This window comes from Spermophilus citellus (genome assembly GCF_964194105.1).
Source record: "Spermophilus citellus genome assembly, chromosome: 13".
Classification (NCBI taxonomy): domain Eukaryota; kingdom Metazoa; phylum Chordata; class Mammalia; order Rodentia; family Sciuridae; genus Spermophilus; species Spermophilus citellus.
In genome coordinates this window covers 77908498-77929686 of record NC_138193.1, presented here as the reverse complement: position 1 = coordinate 77929686, position 21189 = coordinate 77908498, and the positions used below count along the sequence as shown (strand labels likewise).

The window sequence follows — 21189 nt, the reverse complement described above, 5'->3', positions numbered from 1 at the left end:
TTTTACTCTTTTGTATTATTTCTAGTAGGTAAAAATAGTTAAAATATTGAGTTGTACTCCCCACCCCCCAGTACTGGGGATTGAACTCTAGGGCTCTCTACTATATCCCCAGCACTTTTAAATAATTTTTTATTTTGATAGGGGGTCTTGCTAAGTTGCCCAGGCAGGTCTTAAACTCTTGATCCTTCTGCCTTAGCCTCTGAGTACTTGGGATTATAGGCATGTGCCACCACATCCAGCTCATTTCATTTTATAATATATTTGTTATTACTGTGAAATATGGGTTATCTCAAGCAAGAATGCATTAAAAATAATTTAATCAGGGGCTGGGGATGTGGCTCAAGTGGCAGCGGTGCTCGCCTGGCATGTGTGAGGCACTGGGCTCAATCCTCAGCACCACATTAAAATAAAGATTTTTTTTTTAAAAAAATAATGTAATCAGTAAAAAGAACCTAATTCTTTTTGTCTTATAACTGAAATCCACTCTACTTATGAATATCACAGAGCTTTAGTTTTACTATGAAATATGTGCATTTCTCTAAAAACAAACAAAAGCAAAACAAACAAAAGTTTCATACACAATATGAAGCCTGAACTTTTTAAACATTCCTTTGTTAAATATGTGTGTTGAATCTCCTGTAGCACATTTAATAGTTACAGAAGGAAAACTTTCTCAGGAAGATCAAGGCAGGTCTCCCATCTCCACCCAAAAGCAGAGAAATGAAGTAGAAAGATTAGAGAGGTAAGCATGATAAATCCAAAGGAAGCTAACAGAAGCTGATGTTTTGTTTGGCCCCAGGCAGGTAATCTAAATTCCACCCATCTACTGTTTTAAATTCACGTTCAAAGGGAAAAGATAAAACTCCCCTCACTCAAATTTATTTAAAAACTAAACAAAGGCAATTTCAAACATTTTTGTAGGTACTAAAGTAAGAGACAGGAGAAAAAGTGATGGACTAAGGAAGGAAATTTTTCCATTCTCTCAATCCCCAGCACCACTACAGGGACGGGCGGGGCAGGGAATCCAGTCTCTGAAAAGGGGAAGGAATCACTCTACTGATGTATTTTCCCAGAGCAATTAGTAAGGGGCAATGAGGGAAATATGGAAAACAAAGGATAAAGGGGAGAATAAGAGAGGCAGTAAGGGAAAAGGAAATACGAAGTAAAGATCAAATAATGACAGGAAGAAAGGACTGCAGTGTAGGCGTGAAGGCAGGAAGAGAATCACAGGGAGAGGGAGCGCCTAGGGGCGCCAGAGCCTGCGAGTAGACTGGGAAAAGGACAGGGGTCCAGAGAGGGGTACGGTGGTGGGGCGGCCAGAGGAGTACCACCGTACCGGGGGCTTGACAAACACTATGGGTTCTCCGCGCCCGAGATCTTCTAATGCTGCGCTGGAGGCTTCGGTGACAACTGCTTGGTCCATTGAGGCCATTCCTCTCCCTAGGCGTCGGGTTGCTAGGAGGCGCCGAGCGGCTGCGGCTCTGGAGCGTGCGCAGAGCACCACCAGGTTTGTCTCCAGTGGTGGGGGAAGGGATGCGGGCGCTCACAGCGAGGCGCCCAGCGAAGCCAAAGCAGAGGAAATCCCTCCAGACCATCATGCGCTTGTGATAAGAAAATCTAGCCGGCTCTGGAGTCGCCAGAGTGTCCTGGGTGAGTATCTGCGTCAAAGGAGTGTTACCGGGAAGTAACTCCGCAGTCTCCACCAGCCCCTTCCAGATCTCTTGGGAGGCATACTTAGCGCTAAAGGAATACTTTGCTTGAGCATACACTGTGTGTATTCATCCAAGTCGACATTCTGGCGTCACTTCTCCTTTGAGAAGGGAGCACCAGACAGCAGGTTTCACCAGTTGTGAAACCACAGATCAATCCCTTCCCTCTCCCTATAGACTCTTCATTTTGGGCCTCAATCTAGAATTCAACTAAATTCATTTTGGGTTTCTCAATCTAGAAAAATTCTTTTTACAAACCAACCATCCCTCAACCTTAATTTCATTTTACAGAGTACCTACCATGTTCCAGGAACTTCACATACATTAATCTCATTTAATCCTCAAAACCACCCTGCAACGGCTTTATGAAAGATTTTATGAAAAATCTTAAGTCCTAATTTGAGGCTTCCTTGGACAATTTACCATTTGACTCAGCATCACAGAAGTGGCAGAGCCATCCAAATACAGATTTGACTCCACTGCCCTTCATACCATGAAATTTCTGCTTCTCTAATGTGGACCTACTACCTGATCCTTTCCTTTTTTGGGTACTTTCCTAACCATTTTAATGTAACATACACACACACCTTTTAACTTAAAATTGAAATTGCTAAACTTGCCAGTGATCTGATAAATCCAGTGGGGATTTTCAGCTCTTATCTAAGGAAGCCTTAATTTTTCATTAATGCATCAATTACTCCCTCATTCTTGAATCCCTCTCCTCCCTTGACTACCAGGATTTGAACAGACTTGCATTTGCTTCTGTGCTTCTTTCCTATCCTCTATAGAGGATAATAAAGTAATACCTGCTACATTGGCTACTGTTTGGAGCCATGTCTGTGACACACTATTCACAAAGTGTGGACAAAAACAAAGTTTACAATCCAAGCTCTCACCTCTTTTCTCCCTCATTACAACTTCATGCTCTCTATAAACCCCAAATGTGGGATCTTCACATCTATAGTCTCAATATATGCTAACCCTCCTGTATGAAATACTATTCCCTTCTTTGACACCTAGAAAACTCAGAGTCAATTCCTAGATGTAACCTGCCATGTCCCAAAGGACTGTTTATCTTTATTGAAGGAATAATTGAAAAATCATTTGTCTTCTAACTTTAAAATTTGTAACATAGCATGCCTGTAATCCCAGTGGCTTGGGAGGTTGAAACAGAATCACAAGTTCAAAACCAGCCTCAGGGGCTGGGGTTGTGGCTCAACAGTAATGCACTTGCCTAGCACATGCCAGGTCTTGGGTTCCATCCTCAGCACCATATAAAAATAAAGGTATTGGGTCCAACTACAACTAAAATATTAAAACAAAACAAAAAAACCACAGCCTCAGTAAATTGCTAATTTATAACATGGTTTCTTTATTTTGAACCTTTGGAACACAGGAAAGTTAATATTTTGTTGAATAAAGTGCCAGTTTTCCCCTCTAAACAAAACTATAGATTACAGCTGTGCCTTTGAAACACTGATGTTCACATAAAACATCTGGCCATAGTGTTAAAATGAAGACTGAGCCCAGTCCCAGAACAGGGCCTCATATATATGTACTTTTTTGTAGTGCCCAGGTGTTTATACATACTAGACAAGCACTCTACCATTAAGCTACATCACCAGCCCAGATTTTATATTTCTAGTAATTCTAACACAATTCTGTGAGCTTTTGAGAAGACAATGGGACTTCAATTCCTTTAAAATACTGGAATCCTAAATTCACTTTTAAAAAAGAACCAGGCACTAGGTTTAAAATCAAATTAGGGCCAAGAAGGAAGTAAACAGAACTTATAAATTTAATAGATTAATCAGGTTCATCCCTTTGCCTCATTTCATTTTCTTATTTTGGCTGAGTCTATAAAACTGGCTCAGCAGACGAGGGACTGGGACCCTAGAGACTAAAAGAATATGAAGGGTACAGAGAAGTCCAGAAACCCATACAAGGTGTGAAATTGAACAGAAGGAACATCTTGATGAGAAAATAGTTTTATGTATCTCAAAAATAGAAACAGGATAGGATGGGTCAATGATTTCAAGGACTTTATCCATAAACCAGATTAAGCATGTAGGATAAACAAAATGTTCTCTTTAAGAAAACAATGTCTTTGTATAGTTATCACTAAGCCTTATTTTCAGGGTAAGAGTTAAGGAGGAATTTCCTTTAAAAAAAACAAGACTGCAATATTAGAGCCCCACATTATTTCTGCTGTCAGACTTAATTTTTTTTTTTACCCTTTCCTAGAAACTCCAAGGAAAACATATTATACCTGAGGATTAACTTCAACTCCAATAGCAAAGGTTTACTGGAAGAAACATCTGAGAGCCAAAATGCTATGGAGAGTATTGTGGGAAATACTACCAACTATGCTAACACACAACAACATGGTTAAGATGTGAAAGTGATACATTATTTTTTATTTCTTAGTTGTAGTTGGACACAATATCTTTATTTTGTTGATTTATTTTTTTGGGGGGTGCTGAGGATCCAACCCAGGGCCTCGCGCATGTTAGGCCAGTGCTCTATCACTCAGCCCCAGCCCAAGCCCGAAAATTACTTTTTAAAGTCATAGTTCTTGGTTCAGAAACAATTACATTGTTAGGAATCAGTTTAGGAAACTATACCCGTTTTAGGTAAGATAACTGAAACTTGAATAGACCTCTTCAGTGTTACACGGTGATGATCTGAACACTGCACTGCAATAAAATTTAAAAAGTCCAAAATACCCTAGAGAAAATTACCTCATTGGGAAACAGAAAAGCAAGCTTTTATTCCACTACCTTGTAAGATTTTTAACTAAAACTGTCACATCTAATACAGAAAACACTGGTATAGTAGACATCCCATCTTAATTCTTCCTATTTAACTGTCAACTGCAATAAAGTAACATTCCCACTAGGATTATCAAGGCCTATAACTTCCCTTTTTAAATAGATAGGCATGACTTGTCAAATCTGCCAATTCAAAACATTGAGGGCTACAATATATTTAATATTTTAGGCTTGTATTTGTAATTTTTAAAAAGTATTTAAAAGGTAGTTTAAAAAAAGATAACTAAGCAAACATTTAAAAATTCATTTTATGGTTCAAGTCAAAATGGACAAATGGATTGCAGTTTAAAAGTACAATTAAAAGGTATGAAACAGCAAGCATCAACTTTATGCTGATTCCCATGATACATATGCTTTAGAAAGATTTGTTAATGTTTCATTTAAACCTTTTTAAGATGTTTTATCCTAATTTATGAGGTACAATCTTGAGTGAAAAGCAAAAACATCTGAATTATAACAAGGATAAACCAATTCTGTATTTTATTCTTTAAATTAAACTTCACCAGTTAAATGACTCAGATTCAGAGCAACAGTTGGGTAAATTGTAATTTTTTTATTGGAAAACAAATATACAACTTGGAATGGATTTGAGGCAAATTGTGCCATAAGCAGATTTTCTTTAAGTGGCTAAACAAAGTTTAAAAAGCAAGTAACAATAAAAGAAAATGTTTCTGGTACAAGACCAGCAGTACAAAAAAATAGTGTACGAGTACCTGGATAATACACCCGTTTTGCAATAGTGCAACTTTTAAGTACATATTGTTGACTGTCCATAGTCCACGCAGAGTTACAACTCCACACTTCAACAACAACATGCTGACAAGTCCTAAAGAAAACTACTTTTAAAAAAGGCATAACCCAGATGTTCCCTCATTTGACCAACTCCATCTAAAGTTTGGATGTGCAGAAGGGCTTAGATATATCCAGAGTAAGCCACATGCAACATGTTACTTGATCAATTTTCTAAAATAAGGTATCAGGACAATGACAGTAAGATAAGGGAAGAAAACATGGAGGAATGAAGTCCTAATTACTATACATGCATATTTTTTTGACAGTAGGGGGAAACCTTTTACAGATAAGTTACAAACAAAGAAAAGGCAAATAAACAATTTTGTACAAGAAATTTAACACATTCTGTACAATGTCTTCACTTTGCTGTCATCATTTGTACAAACTCTGAAAAGAAAAAACATAACAGGTTCAGTCACATACACTCAGTCATAAAGTAGTAGTCTCTATTTCCCTTCTTTCCTTGAAATTACCACAAAGTATAGATGAAAGTTAGTTTACTGCCAAGGCTATAACTTCATAAACTGCAATTATTCAAGATTATTAATGTATAAGACTAATGTTTTATATTAGCTATATTTTTAAAAAAGCAGCATTGGGGGGGGGGGGTTGTGGCTCAGCAGTAGAACCGCTCTCCTAGCATGTGTGAGGACGTGGGTTTGACAAAAAACAAAGGTATTCAACTACAACTTTAAAAAAAAAAAAAAAGGCAGCAATTTGGTTTTTTAATTTAGACTGGGTTACGAGTGAATAACACTTCAGAGCAATGAACCAGATTTAATCTTTAGAATTAATTTTATGCTGTTTTCTAGGTTGAGTAGTTACGTCAAAATACAAGTGAGAAAATATAAGGCAAATGTTTGTGGAAAATTTTAAATTTCTGAAGGCCTTGCTTTCTACAATGGCCATCCTGAAGCTTAAAGATGCATCTGATTTTAAATTCAAGCATATGTAAACAGCTTTAGATTTAAAGTCAATTAGAGGGAATAAAGAAAAGGCAATAAAAGAAATAAAGTTCCGTAATTTCACATAGGGAATTGAAAGCTTTCTGAATTGTCTCACACAATCCTTAATACAATAAACTGTACAGTGCTTCTCAAACTTTAATGTACTATGAATCACATAATCATCCATAAATGCAAATTCTAAGTTCTTAAGTGACAGTGACATTGCCTAGACTGAAGATAACATTTGGTTAGTAAATATTTACTATTTTAGCATCCTAATATTTTGAGGGGAAAAAAATCTGTATTGCTAGTTTTGACCTGAGATAACCAACTTACTTTTAATTTAAAAAAATAAAAGCACAGCATGAGACCATGATTTACCTTCATAGTTTACTTGACCATCACCATCAATATCTGCTTCCCTGATCATTTCATCAACCTCTTCATCTGTTAACTTCTCTCCAAGGTTTGTCATCACATGGCGAAGTTCTGCTGCACTAATATAGCCATTGCCATCCTAGCGAAAAATTTAGCATAATGTATGAGTAAATTAGAATTATAATGGAAATTTAGTTAGTTAAATTAAAATTAGAAATCCATACAAACTACAGAATCTACAAATAACTGAGCTGATCTATCACCTTTGGAATGTCACTAAGCAGGATGTCCTATGTTTAAAGCCACTATTCCACTGGATGCAGTGGTACATGCCTATAATCCCAGTGGTTCAGGAAGCTGAGGCAAGAGAAGTTCAAAGCCAGCCTCAACAAAAGTGAGGCCTTAAGCAACTTGGTGAGAACCTGTCTCTAAATAAAATACAAAAGAGGGCTGGGGATGTGGCTCAGTGGTAGAGTGCTCCCAAGTTCAATCCCCGGTTACTAACACCCATTCCCCTCCACAAAAAACAATAGAACCATGATTCCCACATTCCAAAGTCATGTGATTATCTTCTGTTCCAGAAGATCAATGAAATACATGTTATCAGGAAATCTAAGTTTATACAAAACAACTTTCCTTCTGTACTGGCAACCACTGAGCCACATCCCCAGTCCTTTTTATTTTCTATTTTGAGACATGGTTTTCACTACAAGGCTGAGGCTGACCTCAAATTTGCTTTTCTCCTGCCTAGCCTCCTATTAGATGGGATTATAGGCACGGACCAGCACATTGGATTTAAAAAGCTTTTATTGACATTTAAATTATGTTGGTAAATCATCAGAAGCATGTCTTCAAAAACTTAGGTCTTGGCATCTTCATTTCATCCTCAAATTAAAATTTGACTTTATCCAGTCCTTGAATACCCACCTTATCAAACACACGGAATGCTTCTCTAATTTCTTCTTCGCTGTCTGTGTCTTTCATTTTTCTTGCCATCATTGTCAGAAATTCAGGGAAGTCAATTGTGCCATTACCTAAAATAGTTTGTTTAGTTAAAATATTAAATAGAATATAAATACCTCTTCTTTGATCCTATTCCCTCCAAATTAAAAAGACTTACCATCAGCATCTACTTCATTAATCATGTCCTGTAACTCTGCTTCTGTGGGATTCTGCCCAAGAGACCTCATTACAGTTCCCAATTCCTTTGTTGTTATAGTTCCATCACCATCCTTGTCAAATAGTGAAAAAGCTTCTTTGAATTCTGTTTGAAAGACCACAATCCAAATATACAGGTTAACAACAACAAAAACCAATTCACCAAAAAATGTTAAAAATGTACTCACTCATTCTTAATAAAGCAAAGATATATTTAAAGATAGCATCTAAAATGGATTTCTAACAATAGGTGGGAAAACATAACATTTCAAATATTTTTTGGCCAATCACACCCCAGTATAGGCTTCACACTGAGCTACTGGGGAGTTTTACATTTAAAATCTCACAGGGAAATTAGTTATCTAGACCAGATTAAAAAAATACATGTATTCCAGGCTAAAAGAGGAAAAGAACCAAAGCCCCAACCAAATGAATTTGCCACTGAAACTGTTTCATGGAACATAATTCAACATTACAGATCTAACCTACACTGACAATACAAAAATAAAATTACTGGTACCAAATAAATATTTCCAGAGTAATTATACTGTTTATTAATGCATTAAGAATTTGCTTCAAAGGTGAAAACTGTCTAAATCAATTGCCTACCATATTCAAAACCAAATAATTTTAAACTTCAGTATATACAATAGGCTAGTTTTCTTTTATAGGAAAGTATACAAAACTATCACCAAATAATTTATAATGATGGCAAAAAGGGGCTGAAAGATTATGTCAAATTTTAACCAAGTGCTCAATCATTGAGAACAAAGACAATTTAGACTTTTCTTTCACACATAAAACTCCAAGCTTATAAGGAATAAAATAAATTATCTCTCAAGATCCTGTGAAATTGTGTTCTTCCATCTCTTCTTTGAACTCAACTACTACTTTACTGATTTCGCCCATTGACACATAAACATCTTCAAGTCTCTCAGCCTAAAACTAAAGTCACACCTAAGTTATGTTATGTTTTCTTTTTAAGTGCTTGTACTTATCCCTTCCCAAATTTTGGAAGGCACCACTACTTCAACCAATCCATTATTAAAAACCACTTTCAGCTCCAACCTTGGGCGGGGGTGTGTGAAATAAGTTAATCAATAAGCCCTTAGCTGCCTGATTAGCCAGGACATGTTTTGATATGCAGAGGCCATATGGCACAGAAGCTAACAGGAGGGTTGAACCTGACTTCCTGAGTAGAACATCTCAGCTTTGCTACTTACCAGCAAAGTAAAAAGGGCAAGAAACTCAATCTGCTTCACTATCATTTTTCTTTTTTAAAAAAAAAGGGGGGGGGGTGCCTGGGGTTGTAACTCAGTGGTAGAGCACTTGCCTTGCATGTGTGAGGAACCAAGTCTGATCTTCAGCACCACATAAAATAAAGGTATTGTGTCCATTTACAACTAAAAATATGTTGTAAATGGACAGCTATCTTCTACATAACTGATAGTTTTAAGGGACTTTTTTATGTAAAAAAAAAAAGGGGGGGGGTAGGAGGACTAACTGTACCTACCTTCCCAAGTTTAATTTATGTAAACACTTAGAACTACTGCACTGAAAAACTCAAAATTCTCTTGGTTTACCTCCCACTTTACACTGCACCAAACAAAACGTCCTTGGCTCTTATCTCAATCTGTAGAGTGACCAATTTTATCACTTTCTCTCTCTGGCCATTTTATCTATACTACTTAAAACAAAAACTTCTTAATTAACAAGTTTTGTTGAAATCTACCATTTTAATATTACTTGATTCTTTTTCTACCTCTACAACCAATATTTTGGTTTTAAGTGTCATTGTCTTTTGCTAGGACTATTACCATTGCAATCCTCCTGCCTCAGCCTCCAGAAGACATTGGGATTACAGGTATGTGACATAACACCTCCCCCCACCCATGGGATTCTTTACAATCACCCACACATCAGCCTGGATCTATTATCTCTTTGGATCACAACACCATGTTACTTTTTTCTGCTTAAAATTATTTTAACTGCTTAGCTTTATTTAGATATCATTGACTAGTTGTAGTAGCTTGCCACATTCAGTAGTATTATAATAGTTCCATTCATTTATATATCACTTGTTTCCAGAGGAACTCATTTCAAATCAGAAGCTTAGTGCCACACTAATAACAGCTTTTATGACAATACTATAGCACTAAACTACATCAATCTAATGACAAAAATAGATTTGGAATTCCCTACCTATAAAGAAAAAGATTTGATAAAGGTATTCCACTTTATTAAAGGCTTAAAAAAAAAAAAGCCATACTCATTACCTAGAAACATATAAACCATTATAATTCATACACTCACAATCTATCACCTAATAACTTAGGTTACAAAAAACAAAAGTATTTAGAGATGCATATTTGTTTACATTGCTTTCTCTGCTATGGAACATCTAACTATGGGCATTACTTAATGCCATCATTAAGCACATACTTTCCCAATGTTAAAGTAGCAATAATTAAATGATTTAACTATTAACTAAATTATGAAAGAGGAATGGTTTAAGTTTATATATTTGTGCTTTAAATTTCAAGAAGTTAAAAAATCCAATGAGCCTTTAAATGTTGCTAAAATAAATGAGAATTAAACACAATGCTATACCTACTATTTACTTTATGAATGCAAGAAAATGATGATAGGGCTGGGTTACAGCTCAGTGATAGAGCATTTGCCTAATTTGCCTAGTATGCACAGGCCCTGGGTTCAATCCTCAGCATTGAAAAAAAGTCAGATTTTTAGAGCTAGATCACACCTATAATCCCAGTAATTTAGGAGGCCAAGGCAGGATGATTACAAGTATGAGGCCAGCCTCAGTAACTTAGTGTGACCCCATCTCAAAAAATTAAAAAATAAATAAAGGGTGAGGGCGTAGCACGATGGCAAAGCACCCCTGGGTTCAAGCTCCAGTACCAAAAGCAAACAAAGGAAGGGGAGTAAACCAAGTTTTATTCCAAAGTTCTGCTTGAAATGAGAATAAAATAATAAAACTCCAAAGTACAATTTAAATTCACTTGTCTTTTCAGAACTAGCATAACCTTTATGTACAGAAGCATTTAACTCTGCACAAGGGAAATCCCTAAAATGACCTAATATATCCAGGAGTTAAAACCTAAATACACAATAAAGAACAGGTCCTGAATGTCAGAACAGCTATCTTCTACATAACTGATAGTTTTAAGGAACTTCCCAAAATTCATTTGAGCTATGCCTAAGTTGAAATTTTCAGAAAAGTCACCAAGTTTTACTACTTCTTCATTAGCAACCTCAGGGCCCTTTCCTAATTAATTAGTTAATTACACATATCTATAATTCTGTTAAAATAGGTTGTAATATCCCTTTTAAAGGTCTATTGTATGGAAACTACATTGTCATATGTAATTGTTGCTAAAAACTATATAAGGTTAATGTTTTTTCAAATGTGGGCCTTCAACATTTAATAAAGTCTCATGGAAGTGAGGGAAGGAAATTTCTTGTGTATCTTGTCCTTTGAGTGTCTAAAATGCAACAACTGAAGATATCATGACACAAACAAAATTAACTTGTTAATGATACCACAACAGGCTGGAGTGTTCTTTAAGACCTAGTAATATAACAAGTTTAGTAACCTTACCTCAATAAGATTAAGTTATTTGCTGTTAGTGGAATTTTTTTCTTTCTTTGGTAACAGCGATTGAACCCAGGGCTACAAAACCACTAAGTCACATCCCCAGCCCTTTTTTGAGTCAGGATCTTGCTCAGTTGCTGAGGCTGGCTTTGACTTATAATCCTCTTGCCCCAGCCTCCCCAGTGCTGGGATTATAGATATGCACTACCACACCTGGCTTATTAGAATTTCTTTCTTTCTAAATATTTTTTTAGTTGTAGATTGACACAATACCTTTACTTATTTATGTAGTGCTAAGGATGGAACCCAGTGCCTCATGCATGCAAGGCAAGCATTCTACCACTGAAGTACAACCCTAACCCTGGCTTATTAGAATTTCTGAACAAAGATTTAGTAATGATCATTACATGTCAATAAAAATAGTTTCAAAGTATGTTGGCATACTCTATGTTACAGTACTTATCGGGCTTGCTAACATCTGTTCTGAGAACAAGTAGATGATAGACTTTTTAAGTTGGACAATATTTTTATGTGGTGCTGGGGATCGAACCCAGGGCCTTGAGCATGCTAGGCAAGCACTCTTACTGAGCCATAACTCCAGCCCAAGACTCTTTTAAGATGTTATTGATCACCAGTAATTTACCAGTTAAATGAAAAAAAAAAAACCCATCTTTACCTCAAAGGTAAACATTGAAATAAACAAAAATCTGGGACAAAGGACGTGGGCATACAATAGGATGATAGTATACTGACTTTTTAAAAAAATATTTTTTAGTTGTTGATGTACTTTTATTTTTTATCTATTATACGTGATGCAGAGGATTGAACCCAGTGCCTCACACATGCTAGGCAAGTGCTCTGCCACTGAGCCACAACCCCAGCCCCCCCTCCCCGCCCCAATACTGACTTTTTTTGTGACACACATCTCTGAGAATCTACTTAAGAAATACTTATTCAGGGTAGGGATATAGCTCAGTGATAGAGCATTGCTTAGCATGGGAGAAGCCTGAATTCTATGCTCAGTATTGCCAAAGGAAAAAATAAAGTTCTTATTCAGTGCTTACTATGTGGCTGGTACTGGGGCTACAAGTACAAGATCCCTGACTGCACACAGCTTTTATTTTTATTTTAATAGCATAAAAGTTTTAGTTCCTCTACCTTAAAGGTTTACTATAACCTGAAGTTAAAGAATGGCTTTAAAGAAATCTGTGGTATAGAAAAAACAGGATAGGGAGAAAACCTAAAAACAGACTTTTTCTTACTCTCACTGGAAACCTTAAAGTCTAAATTTATCTTAAAGCTCAAAAATCCAGTCATTGAAAATTGGATTCTCTTATATTCAAAAGATAAGCTTTAAGAGTTTCGTGGTTAAGAGAACAGTAATGAATATCAACCAGGTGACTTTCACCTGGGGTAACATTTTCCATACTGAAGTGAATGTTATATATTAGATATACAAAGAGACACAATTACCTGACTGGAAATGTTAAATGAAAAACAAATATATTTACAGGTCAGAGTTTAAGACTGGAAATACTAAAGGCCATCTCTCCTATAGAGAGATGGTCTTTATTTACCAGCTTTGAGAAATAAACTCTCATGTGTATCTCTGCAAAGAAAAAGAGATTTGGAAACATTAAATTGTCTATCTCCTGAACGAAACATTATATAAAAACAATTTCACACCAGGCATGCTAGTGCATGCCTGTAATCCTACCGTCTCAGGAGACAGATGCAGGAGGACTACAAGTTTGAAGATAGCCTCAGCATCTTGGCAAGGCCCTAAGCAACAGGGAGACCCTGTCTTAAAATATAAAAGGTCTGGGGATATAGCTCAGTGGTAAAGTATCCCTGGGTTAAATCCCCAGTACCAATATATAAATGTAAGTAGATTTCATATAATATTTTATTAATTGTTTGAGGAGACTTAACTCTTTCTGTAAACTCATGGGGTGGAAGACTTGTTTAAAAAAAACAAACTATTTTTTGTTGTAGATGGACACAATACCTTTATTTACTTATTATGTGGTGCTAAAGATCAAACCCAGTGCCTCACACATGCTAGAAAAGCACACTACCACTGAGCTACAATCCCAGCCTTTGCTTTAAGCTTTTGAGAGATCCATAGTTGAGTTCCATGTGGGTTCTATGTTCAGGTGCTTCTAAGCACTTATTGAACCCTTCCTGACTTACTGAGAAGTTTGAAATTAAAACAGGATATTGGGTTTTATGTAATAATTTCACATATTTCCGTAGCAAACCACATATTTTAAAAACTTCAATAGCTGTCACTACTTTTAAGTCAAAATTCAGTGACATTTATAAACTTCTTTTCTAGAGAAAATAATTATTCACCAATAGAGAATTCACAGATTGAGTATTCCTTATATAAAATGCTTGGTACCAGAAATGTTTCAGATTTTAAAGTATTTATGAATTTATAACCTACCCTGTAAATGAATCCCAAGTCTAAACACAAAATTCATTTGTTTCCTATTCACCTTAATATACCCAACCTCACAAGGTAATTTTATCTTTAGTATCTGAGCGTTTTGACTTCAATCCATCAAATGAAGCTGGGTATGTAATTTTCCACTGATGATGTCATGTCAGCCCTCATTAAGTTTCTGATTTTGGGGCATTTCAGATTTTCACATTAAGGAGGTCCAACCTATATATGCAATTCTAAATTTAAAATACTAATTTAAGCCAGAGTAAATTCAGTGTTTCTTCCTTAGAATTAATTTCTTCCTTCCTTCTCCTCTTTCTTTCATGGTCCTGGGGATTTTTTAATTTTATTTTGTACCAGGGATTGAACTCAGAGGCACCTAACACCACTTAGCCAAATCCCCAGACCCCTTATTTATTTTTTTTTATTTTGAAACAGGGTCTAAGTTGCTGGTGCTAACTTTTGAATATTCAATCCTCCTGCCTCAACCTCTGGAGCCCAGCTCATAGTACTGGAGACTTAACCCAGCAGTGCTCTACCACTTAGCTATGCCCCCAGCCAGTTTTTAGGGTCCCCACTAGGTCGCCAAGGCTGACCTTTACTTTTGATCCTCCTGCCTTAGCCTCTGAGTTGCTGGGATTACAGGGGTACACCATCTCACCACTCAGTATTCATTTCCTAATTCTACATTTCAAATTATCTTAAGTCACTACTTGGCTCGTTTTCTTGTGGACACTGATTTGGAGCTTCAATGTTTACTAGCCCAGAATTCATGTTTTATGGTAAGGTAATCTTCAAAATACAAAGACCACCACTGAGCTCTTAAGCATATCCACACAGACTAAAATACATTGCTTTAAGCAACAGCCCCAAGCATCTTTCACAGGAAATGTTTACTTCCTCACTTGTCCAAGCAGGCTGAATTACTATATTAACATTCCATCCAGTTGTTACCATCTCTGACATACAACAAAGCCAATTATTTCATATAAGTACATTTTGAGGTTGTCTATTCAGTTAATTTGTAAAAAAAATAAAAATAAAAATAAAAATCCAATGGGCATAATCTAGCAATTTCTCACCTGCAATCTGCTCTTCAGTCAGTTGGTCAGCCTACAAAGAAATCAAAAAGGTAGATGAGTGATTTAGAAGTTATGTAAATTAACAGTTGCAGAAATTTTATATCATGAACTTCAATTAGTTCAACATTTCTTAGTATCAGGAAAACACAGATCTGGTTTACCTTCAGATATAAAGTCTTGACTCAATGTTTAGGATATACATATTTCAGAATACTTTTGAGAGTTTATTATCCACAACTGAAAATCTGTTATACAATTTCATCAGGAATTGTTCTTCTAAAGCACAGAACCCAATAAAAATGGTGTTTTCTTTTTCAAGGTGAGAATACCAAAATTTAAGCTGACCCATGGCAGATACAAGCCATTACTACTAGAAATTGCCACTGAGAGCAAATATTTAAGAATCCCAAATTGAAAGTTATTACCATGAATGATTTGAAACGCCATTCTGACATGAAAAAGTGATTTCCCAAAAATAAAAAGAAGCACTGCCAGTTTCTAGTACTTCTCATCTGGCAGGCAAATGCAAAAAATCCAGGGTTCTGACCATCTGAACTACAATATTTACCAAATCTAAGTCCTGCCATCTATTTTCTTTTCTTTTTGAAATCCCAAAGCCAGCCTAAAGTTTGTAATGGGCATGGGGATGGGGGAGAGGAAGGATATGGGGAAGGACTGGGAACTTTACCACTGCACAATACCCCCAGCCCTTTTTATTTTGACACAGGGTCTCACTACTAAGTTGCCTGAAGCTGGTCATGAACTTCGGATCCTTCTGCCTCAGTCTCCCAAGTAGATGTGCCACTGCACCCAGCTGGTTTGTGATGTTTTTACAGCATATATAGAAGAGTTCCTGGAGGCTTTGTGTTGTTGTTCTTTACTTTCAGGGTCAGGTTTAATTTAGGTGGGTTAAGGTAAAACAAAATTAATAACAGAGCCACAATTAAGACTCAAAAAGTGTCACACATACCTTGTACCTTGAATTTCAGAGCACCATAATAACATTTGCAAAATATACACTTTTTTTGTGGCATTCATTTTTCATCTTTCACTGCTTATTAGTACATACATCCATAAAACAACAGCATGGTATTGAGGAGTGCTGCCAAGAGAGACTATCTAAAATGCCTACCAGTGTGAAAGTGTACCCTGATTAATCCATTCACTTACTTGTTGGGAGAAGAAAAATAAACACTGCCTGGTTTCACTCTTTACAAATGAACACACCCTGAAGAAGGCTAACCTTAATGTGGAATTGGCCTCTAAATTTCTCAATGGTACATATGAGAAAATTTTAAAATGAACCCAGTAAGAAGTTTCTTTCCCTGCTCAATAATTCTAATCTGACCATGATAAGAAATGAATGTTTCTATTAGAGAAAAGAAAGAAAAAAACCCAAAAGAAATTAGCAATTAAGTTCCAATGCAAAAGTTTCCCAAGATAAACTCTTTCTCCAACAAGTCCCAATCCTCCACTAACAAATATTTGGTGTAATATTAGGTCAAGCAGTTTTACCTAGCAGTAAACTTAAAATCCAGGGAATCCACTGAGAATGTTTATTTATTTATAACAGAAGCTACAGAAAATTTACTTCTAGCCAGATTGCATTTTGCAGGTCTCTTGAAGGAAGAGCCACAGGGACAGTATAGAAATAAGTACAGTGTTTGGAATCATATTGGAGCTGGTTCCCAAATCTGCCACTTAATTAGCTGTGTGACCCTGCACAGGTTACTCAACCTCTCAGAGTCAACTCCATCTGCAACACAATACCCTTGTGAGGGTTGTTGTACAGAGCAAAACTATAAGGAGATAGTCTAAAGGTCAAGTTAATGGTAACTATTAATTTACATAAATTAATTAACCTACAATGTTAAATATAAACCTGACTAGCCCAATTTTCACAAAGGTGGTAAATATGCATGGCATTATAAAGCCCTTTTCAGCAAAGGTACCATTTTCTGTGTCAATTTTGTTTAAGAGTAGAAAACTAAAAATCACAAGGTTCAACAGATGTGGCAGATGAAATCAGCTGAACACTAAAAATGTTAAGCTAAATGTCTGGCAGGCACTGCATTATAGGTGAAAGCTAAAGGAATTAGTGCTATATACCGGGAGGCATGGGTATGTTCTCTCATACCACATGCTGGGGGCGGGCTCACAAATATGAAAGATGAGAAGGCCTGAAGATGCTAGCTATAAAAAGAAATTTTGAAATCGCCAAATTTGCTTGCAATGTCAAAATTTTAACATTCTCTAGCTCTAGATCTCCATGCAAACTGCAACCTTAGAACTGATCAAAAAAAAAAAAAAATGAACTGATGGAAATAACTAAGCACAATAGAGACTAAATTATATAACATGAAACCTTTCAATTTTGCTCAGAAGGTTTCAATAAGTTTTTTTTTGTATATACTATTTACCTAAGTTAAAAATTTTAAAATAAACTTTGCCAGCAACATTCAGGTTGTAGCCTCTTGAAAGCAAGACTATCAATCAGACTTCCTAACACTCTAACTTTTCCAAATAAATTTTATTCTTCATTCTGTCCATGGAGAGTGCCATTTTCTTATTTTGAAGAATAAGAATTATACTTCTGGGAAAACACAAGCTCATTAACATGTGTTTATCTCAGTAAAGTGAAGACTAATTCACTAGAGATGACTAGTTCTTACTCTCTTATTTTTTTCAACTGCTGACATAATTCTTCATACTGCTTTTGTCAATCCAAAGCAGACTTTCAGACATTAGTATACTCTCAGGTTCCACCCCAACCTACTGAACCCAATGTGCATTTTAAAGAACCACTAACCTGCACTACTGCTTGCCCTGAAGCGAATACATTATGTACCTATTAAATGAAATGGCACTCAAAAGTAGGTACCCATAATGTGTGAAGTTTCTGTGGGGAAAAGTGGTTTAGAAAATCTGAAGTAAGTCTTAATCTGAGTTCACAGGCTCAAAAGGAAATACAAATTGCTACCCTCTGTCCATTTCTATCTGTTCATTCCACCCAACTGTTACTTAGATATAAAGGCTTCAATAGCTAACATTTTTTCCTATAAATAAGCCAGGCTATTTTTTTGCCCTTATCAAAATCAGTCTAAATTATTTCAGTAGATACTTTAATTCTGACAGATCAGCAATTATTATATAGCATCTTGAACCAAAACAGAAACTACTGGAACAAAATCACTTCATAAAAATTAGGATCTTTTAGTAAAAGGTCTAATTTCGAGCCAAAGCTAGAATTTTCTGTAATACAGCCAAAGCAAATTATTTGATTTTCTGGTCTAACAGAAACAGACCTTACAGTATGATTGAATAACAATTATTTAAACTGAAGTGACAAAATTTTCTGGCTTTTCACTTTTTCAACTTATCACACTGCTCAATTCTTCTTGAATCAATCCTCTCTCAATAAACATGTACTGACTACAATATCTATAAGCGATCTTATACTTTTAAAAAATACACATGGAATAATTTTTTTAATTCTTGATGGGAGTCCTAATTTTGAAAAAAATCTCTGCCAATTTAACAACAACAACAAAAAAAACCCAATACAGCAATGACGCAAACACTAACTACAAAAGCTTATCATTGGCAAAGGACCACAGTGTGATTTAGACACAAACTATACTTCCCCAAGAAAATCTATTTAAATAGATTATGAGACTGGATTAGAAAATACCTATCCTTAATTAAAAATTTATATATACTGCATATTTTGAAATTATTATTACATACCTATAATGTAATCCTCTTTTGCTTAAAGAATAAATTCGGCCAGCATATTTGAATTAAAAATAATGTAAAATATCAAGATGGGAAGAATCCATCAAACTTATATGAACGCTAGTTTTTACCATGGTGAACTCTCCCCACACCCATACAGGCTGTAGGTTTCACTTGGCAAGGATTCCAAACTCCTGTTTAAGACGTCACCTTGCCGCTTGGACACACCCATCGCCATTAACCACTTGGCAGAACGAACCACAAAATAAGTATTGCAAATTATCACCCGCAATTTTTTTTTTTTAAACAGGAAGGAATGGGAGGTCCAAGAGTCCTGGGTAACAGAAAAATGCTTTCTAAAATCCCCTGTCCTCCCCGTACACTCTTCTACCAGTACAGTATTTGTTTGACAGCCCTTATTGTATAAATGAATTGTACGTTAAGATCAGCTGGCAACTTCTACACGGAAATAAGAGTCATTTTCAAGGCATGTTGTGTGGTCGTGGTTTTTTACCATTAGGAGTGCACGAGTACTCAACAACAGGACAGTGGCCCCTTTCAAAGGGACCCGTGCAATTATTATATGAAGATAAGATCGATTACATGAAGACCGACTTTCACAACAGAATGGCAATCACCCCGGCTCAGTGAATATAAAACACCTTTCAGACCGCAGCCAGAGCCGAACGCTCTTCCTAATAGGATAGGTCTTTCGAGAGGTGTTGATTAAAGGCATAAAATCCATTTCCTTCAAAGGTAAAGCCACTTAAAACGTTTTTTTTCTTAATCCAGCCTGGTTGTTGGAAGACGGCCCTAAAGTTCGGATGGAATAGAAATAACAGGGTGGCCAGCTGGGTGGGAAAGTGCCGAGGCTCCCTCCTCCGCCAGCCGGCCCCGCAGAGCAGCGGGCCGCTGAAACCTCCGCAGTCCTGCAGGTGCCAACGCAGCAGCTGGAGCGCGAGCGAAGCAGAGCGGGCGGCGGCTCCCGGCCCCGCGCGGCACCCGCCCGCCCCGCCCCCACTGGCCGCTCCCTGCGCCGCGCGGGCTCGGCCCACACAGCGCGCCGCCCGCTCGCGCGCCCCCCGGACCCCGGCACGCGGGGGCTAACGGCGGCGCCAGGGCTCGCCCCGGGGCCCCGCGCGCTCCTCCCCCCACCAGGCGCATGGCGGCCGCCAGCGGACAAAGGCGCTTCCTGGCGCCCGCTCTAACCGTCCGTTGGGTGTTTGAATCTGGCCACTGGGTTGACCTTTCAAGACGTCCGACAGAAAGAACTCTACGCTCCCTCGCCCCCTTTTCTCCTCCTCTCCCCCATGTGCCAGACTGCCCCGCACCCCAGACCCATCCTTCCCTAGCCGAGCTCCCGCAGAAGCTTCCCAGCCTCAGGGGCTGTGAGCCCGGCCCTCCAACTGACTAGAGGAAGCCCCCCTGTGGAGTAGGGGGGATGGGGGAGAACCTGCGACACTACCGTCACGGGCGCCCCCGGCCTCTTTTGCGCCATCCCTCTGGGGAAAGCTACTCCTTGAGGGTGGAAATGAGGCGAAATCCCTTTCTTTAGCTTTTCTGTTTCAGCCTTTCCCCGCCACAGGTCAAGCGCCAGCAGCTCAGCGACGCACTCACCATGCTGCAAGCGCTACCGGTTTCCGAGACACGACCACACAACCACTCGGCTCACTTGCTCCACTCGGACTAATTCTCCTCCTCCGCCCCCAGTGCCTCATAAACACCTCCCTCCGCTAGATCCCTCCGCCGTACGCCAGATAACGGAACATCGCAAACGAGTCCCGGCCAGCCCCCTCCCCTCAAACTCTCCTCGAGACCCCTTTATCCACAGTTACTTGATCGACGAGGCAAGAGATAAAGGGAAATGGGGAACGGATGACGTAAGTGGGTTTCGTTCAACAGTGAGCCGTTAAAAGGCCGGTGGAGTCGCGCCTGTGGAGCGCTATTTTGCGGCGCGGAGGAGCATCTCAGGGGCGACGCGCACTACGATAGTCGTTGAAACGGCCTCTGATTGGCTGATTCGTACCTGCAATGCGTCACTGGGACTCGCAGCCGCCGCCGAGACGCGGTGCGGCTTCTGCCTGTTGCTGCACGGGTCGCGCTGTCCTAGCAACTGCGCCAGGAGGAGAGTCGCTTTTTTTGCGCTTGTCCGGAGAACCTTCCAGCTCCATCTCTCTTTCCCTGCCACATTCACACAAACACTTTCCTGTCCTTTATTGAAGGGTCGATGAAAACTCCTTAAGCTATTGTGAAGCCGAAAGACCCCCAATAAACACATACCCCACTCTCAGTTTTTCAGCCTAGTTTTCTGGGCCTCATAGAGGCCATTTATCGTTTCACTTCCTTACAAAACCCATGGAAATCTGGATAAGGGCAAATGCAGCTGCTCAGCTGACAGACTAATCTGAAAAGGTCTTCCGTTTATACTTCCCCTTCACTTTCCTTTGCCAGCAGTAATTTATCAGAGGGGGAAAAAAAGTCACTCAAAACCCATA

General features: G+C 38.0%; 2 protein-coding genes and 1 long non-coding RNA gene across 3 annotated transcripts in view; 1 reads left to right on the top strand and 2 right to left on the bottom strand.

Moving 5' to 3' along the window:
- Positions 1–2028, bottom strand: part of STPG4 (sperm-tail PG-rich repeat containing 4) — a gene marked incomplete at its 3' end in the record, with an annotated part of 42867 nt that extends 40839 nt beyond the window's left edge. Inside the window, exon 1 of the mRNA XM_081265234.1 lies at positions 1337–2028. Coding sequence (XP_081121360.1) covers positions 1337–1432 — 96 coding nt within the window. The 5' untranslated portion in view covers positions 1433–2028. The remainder of the gene's footprint in view (positions 1–1336) is intronic.
- Positions 2029–5073: 3045 nt separating this feature from the next.
- Positions 5074–20391, bottom strand: CALM2 (calmodulin 2). Its single transcript, XM_081263935.1, has 6 exons — positions 20312–20391; positions 14960–14990; positions 7778–7921; positions 7585–7691; positions 6661–6796; positions 5074–5719 (listed from the first exon to the last, which is right to left on the bottom strand). The coding sequence occupies exons 1-6, from the start codon at positions 20312–20314 to the stop codon at positions 5691–5693; spliced, it is 450 nt and encodes a 149-aa protein (XP_081120061.1). The 5' UTR covers positions 20315–20391; the 3' UTR covers positions 5074–5690.
- LOC308632149 lies at positions 15060–15916 on the top strand. Its single transcript, XR_014018438.1, has 2 exons — positions 15060–15825; positions 15864–15916. It is a non-coding gene; the product is annotated as an uncharacterized lncRNA (long non-coding RNA).
- Positions 20392–21189: the final 798 nt, after the last annotated feature.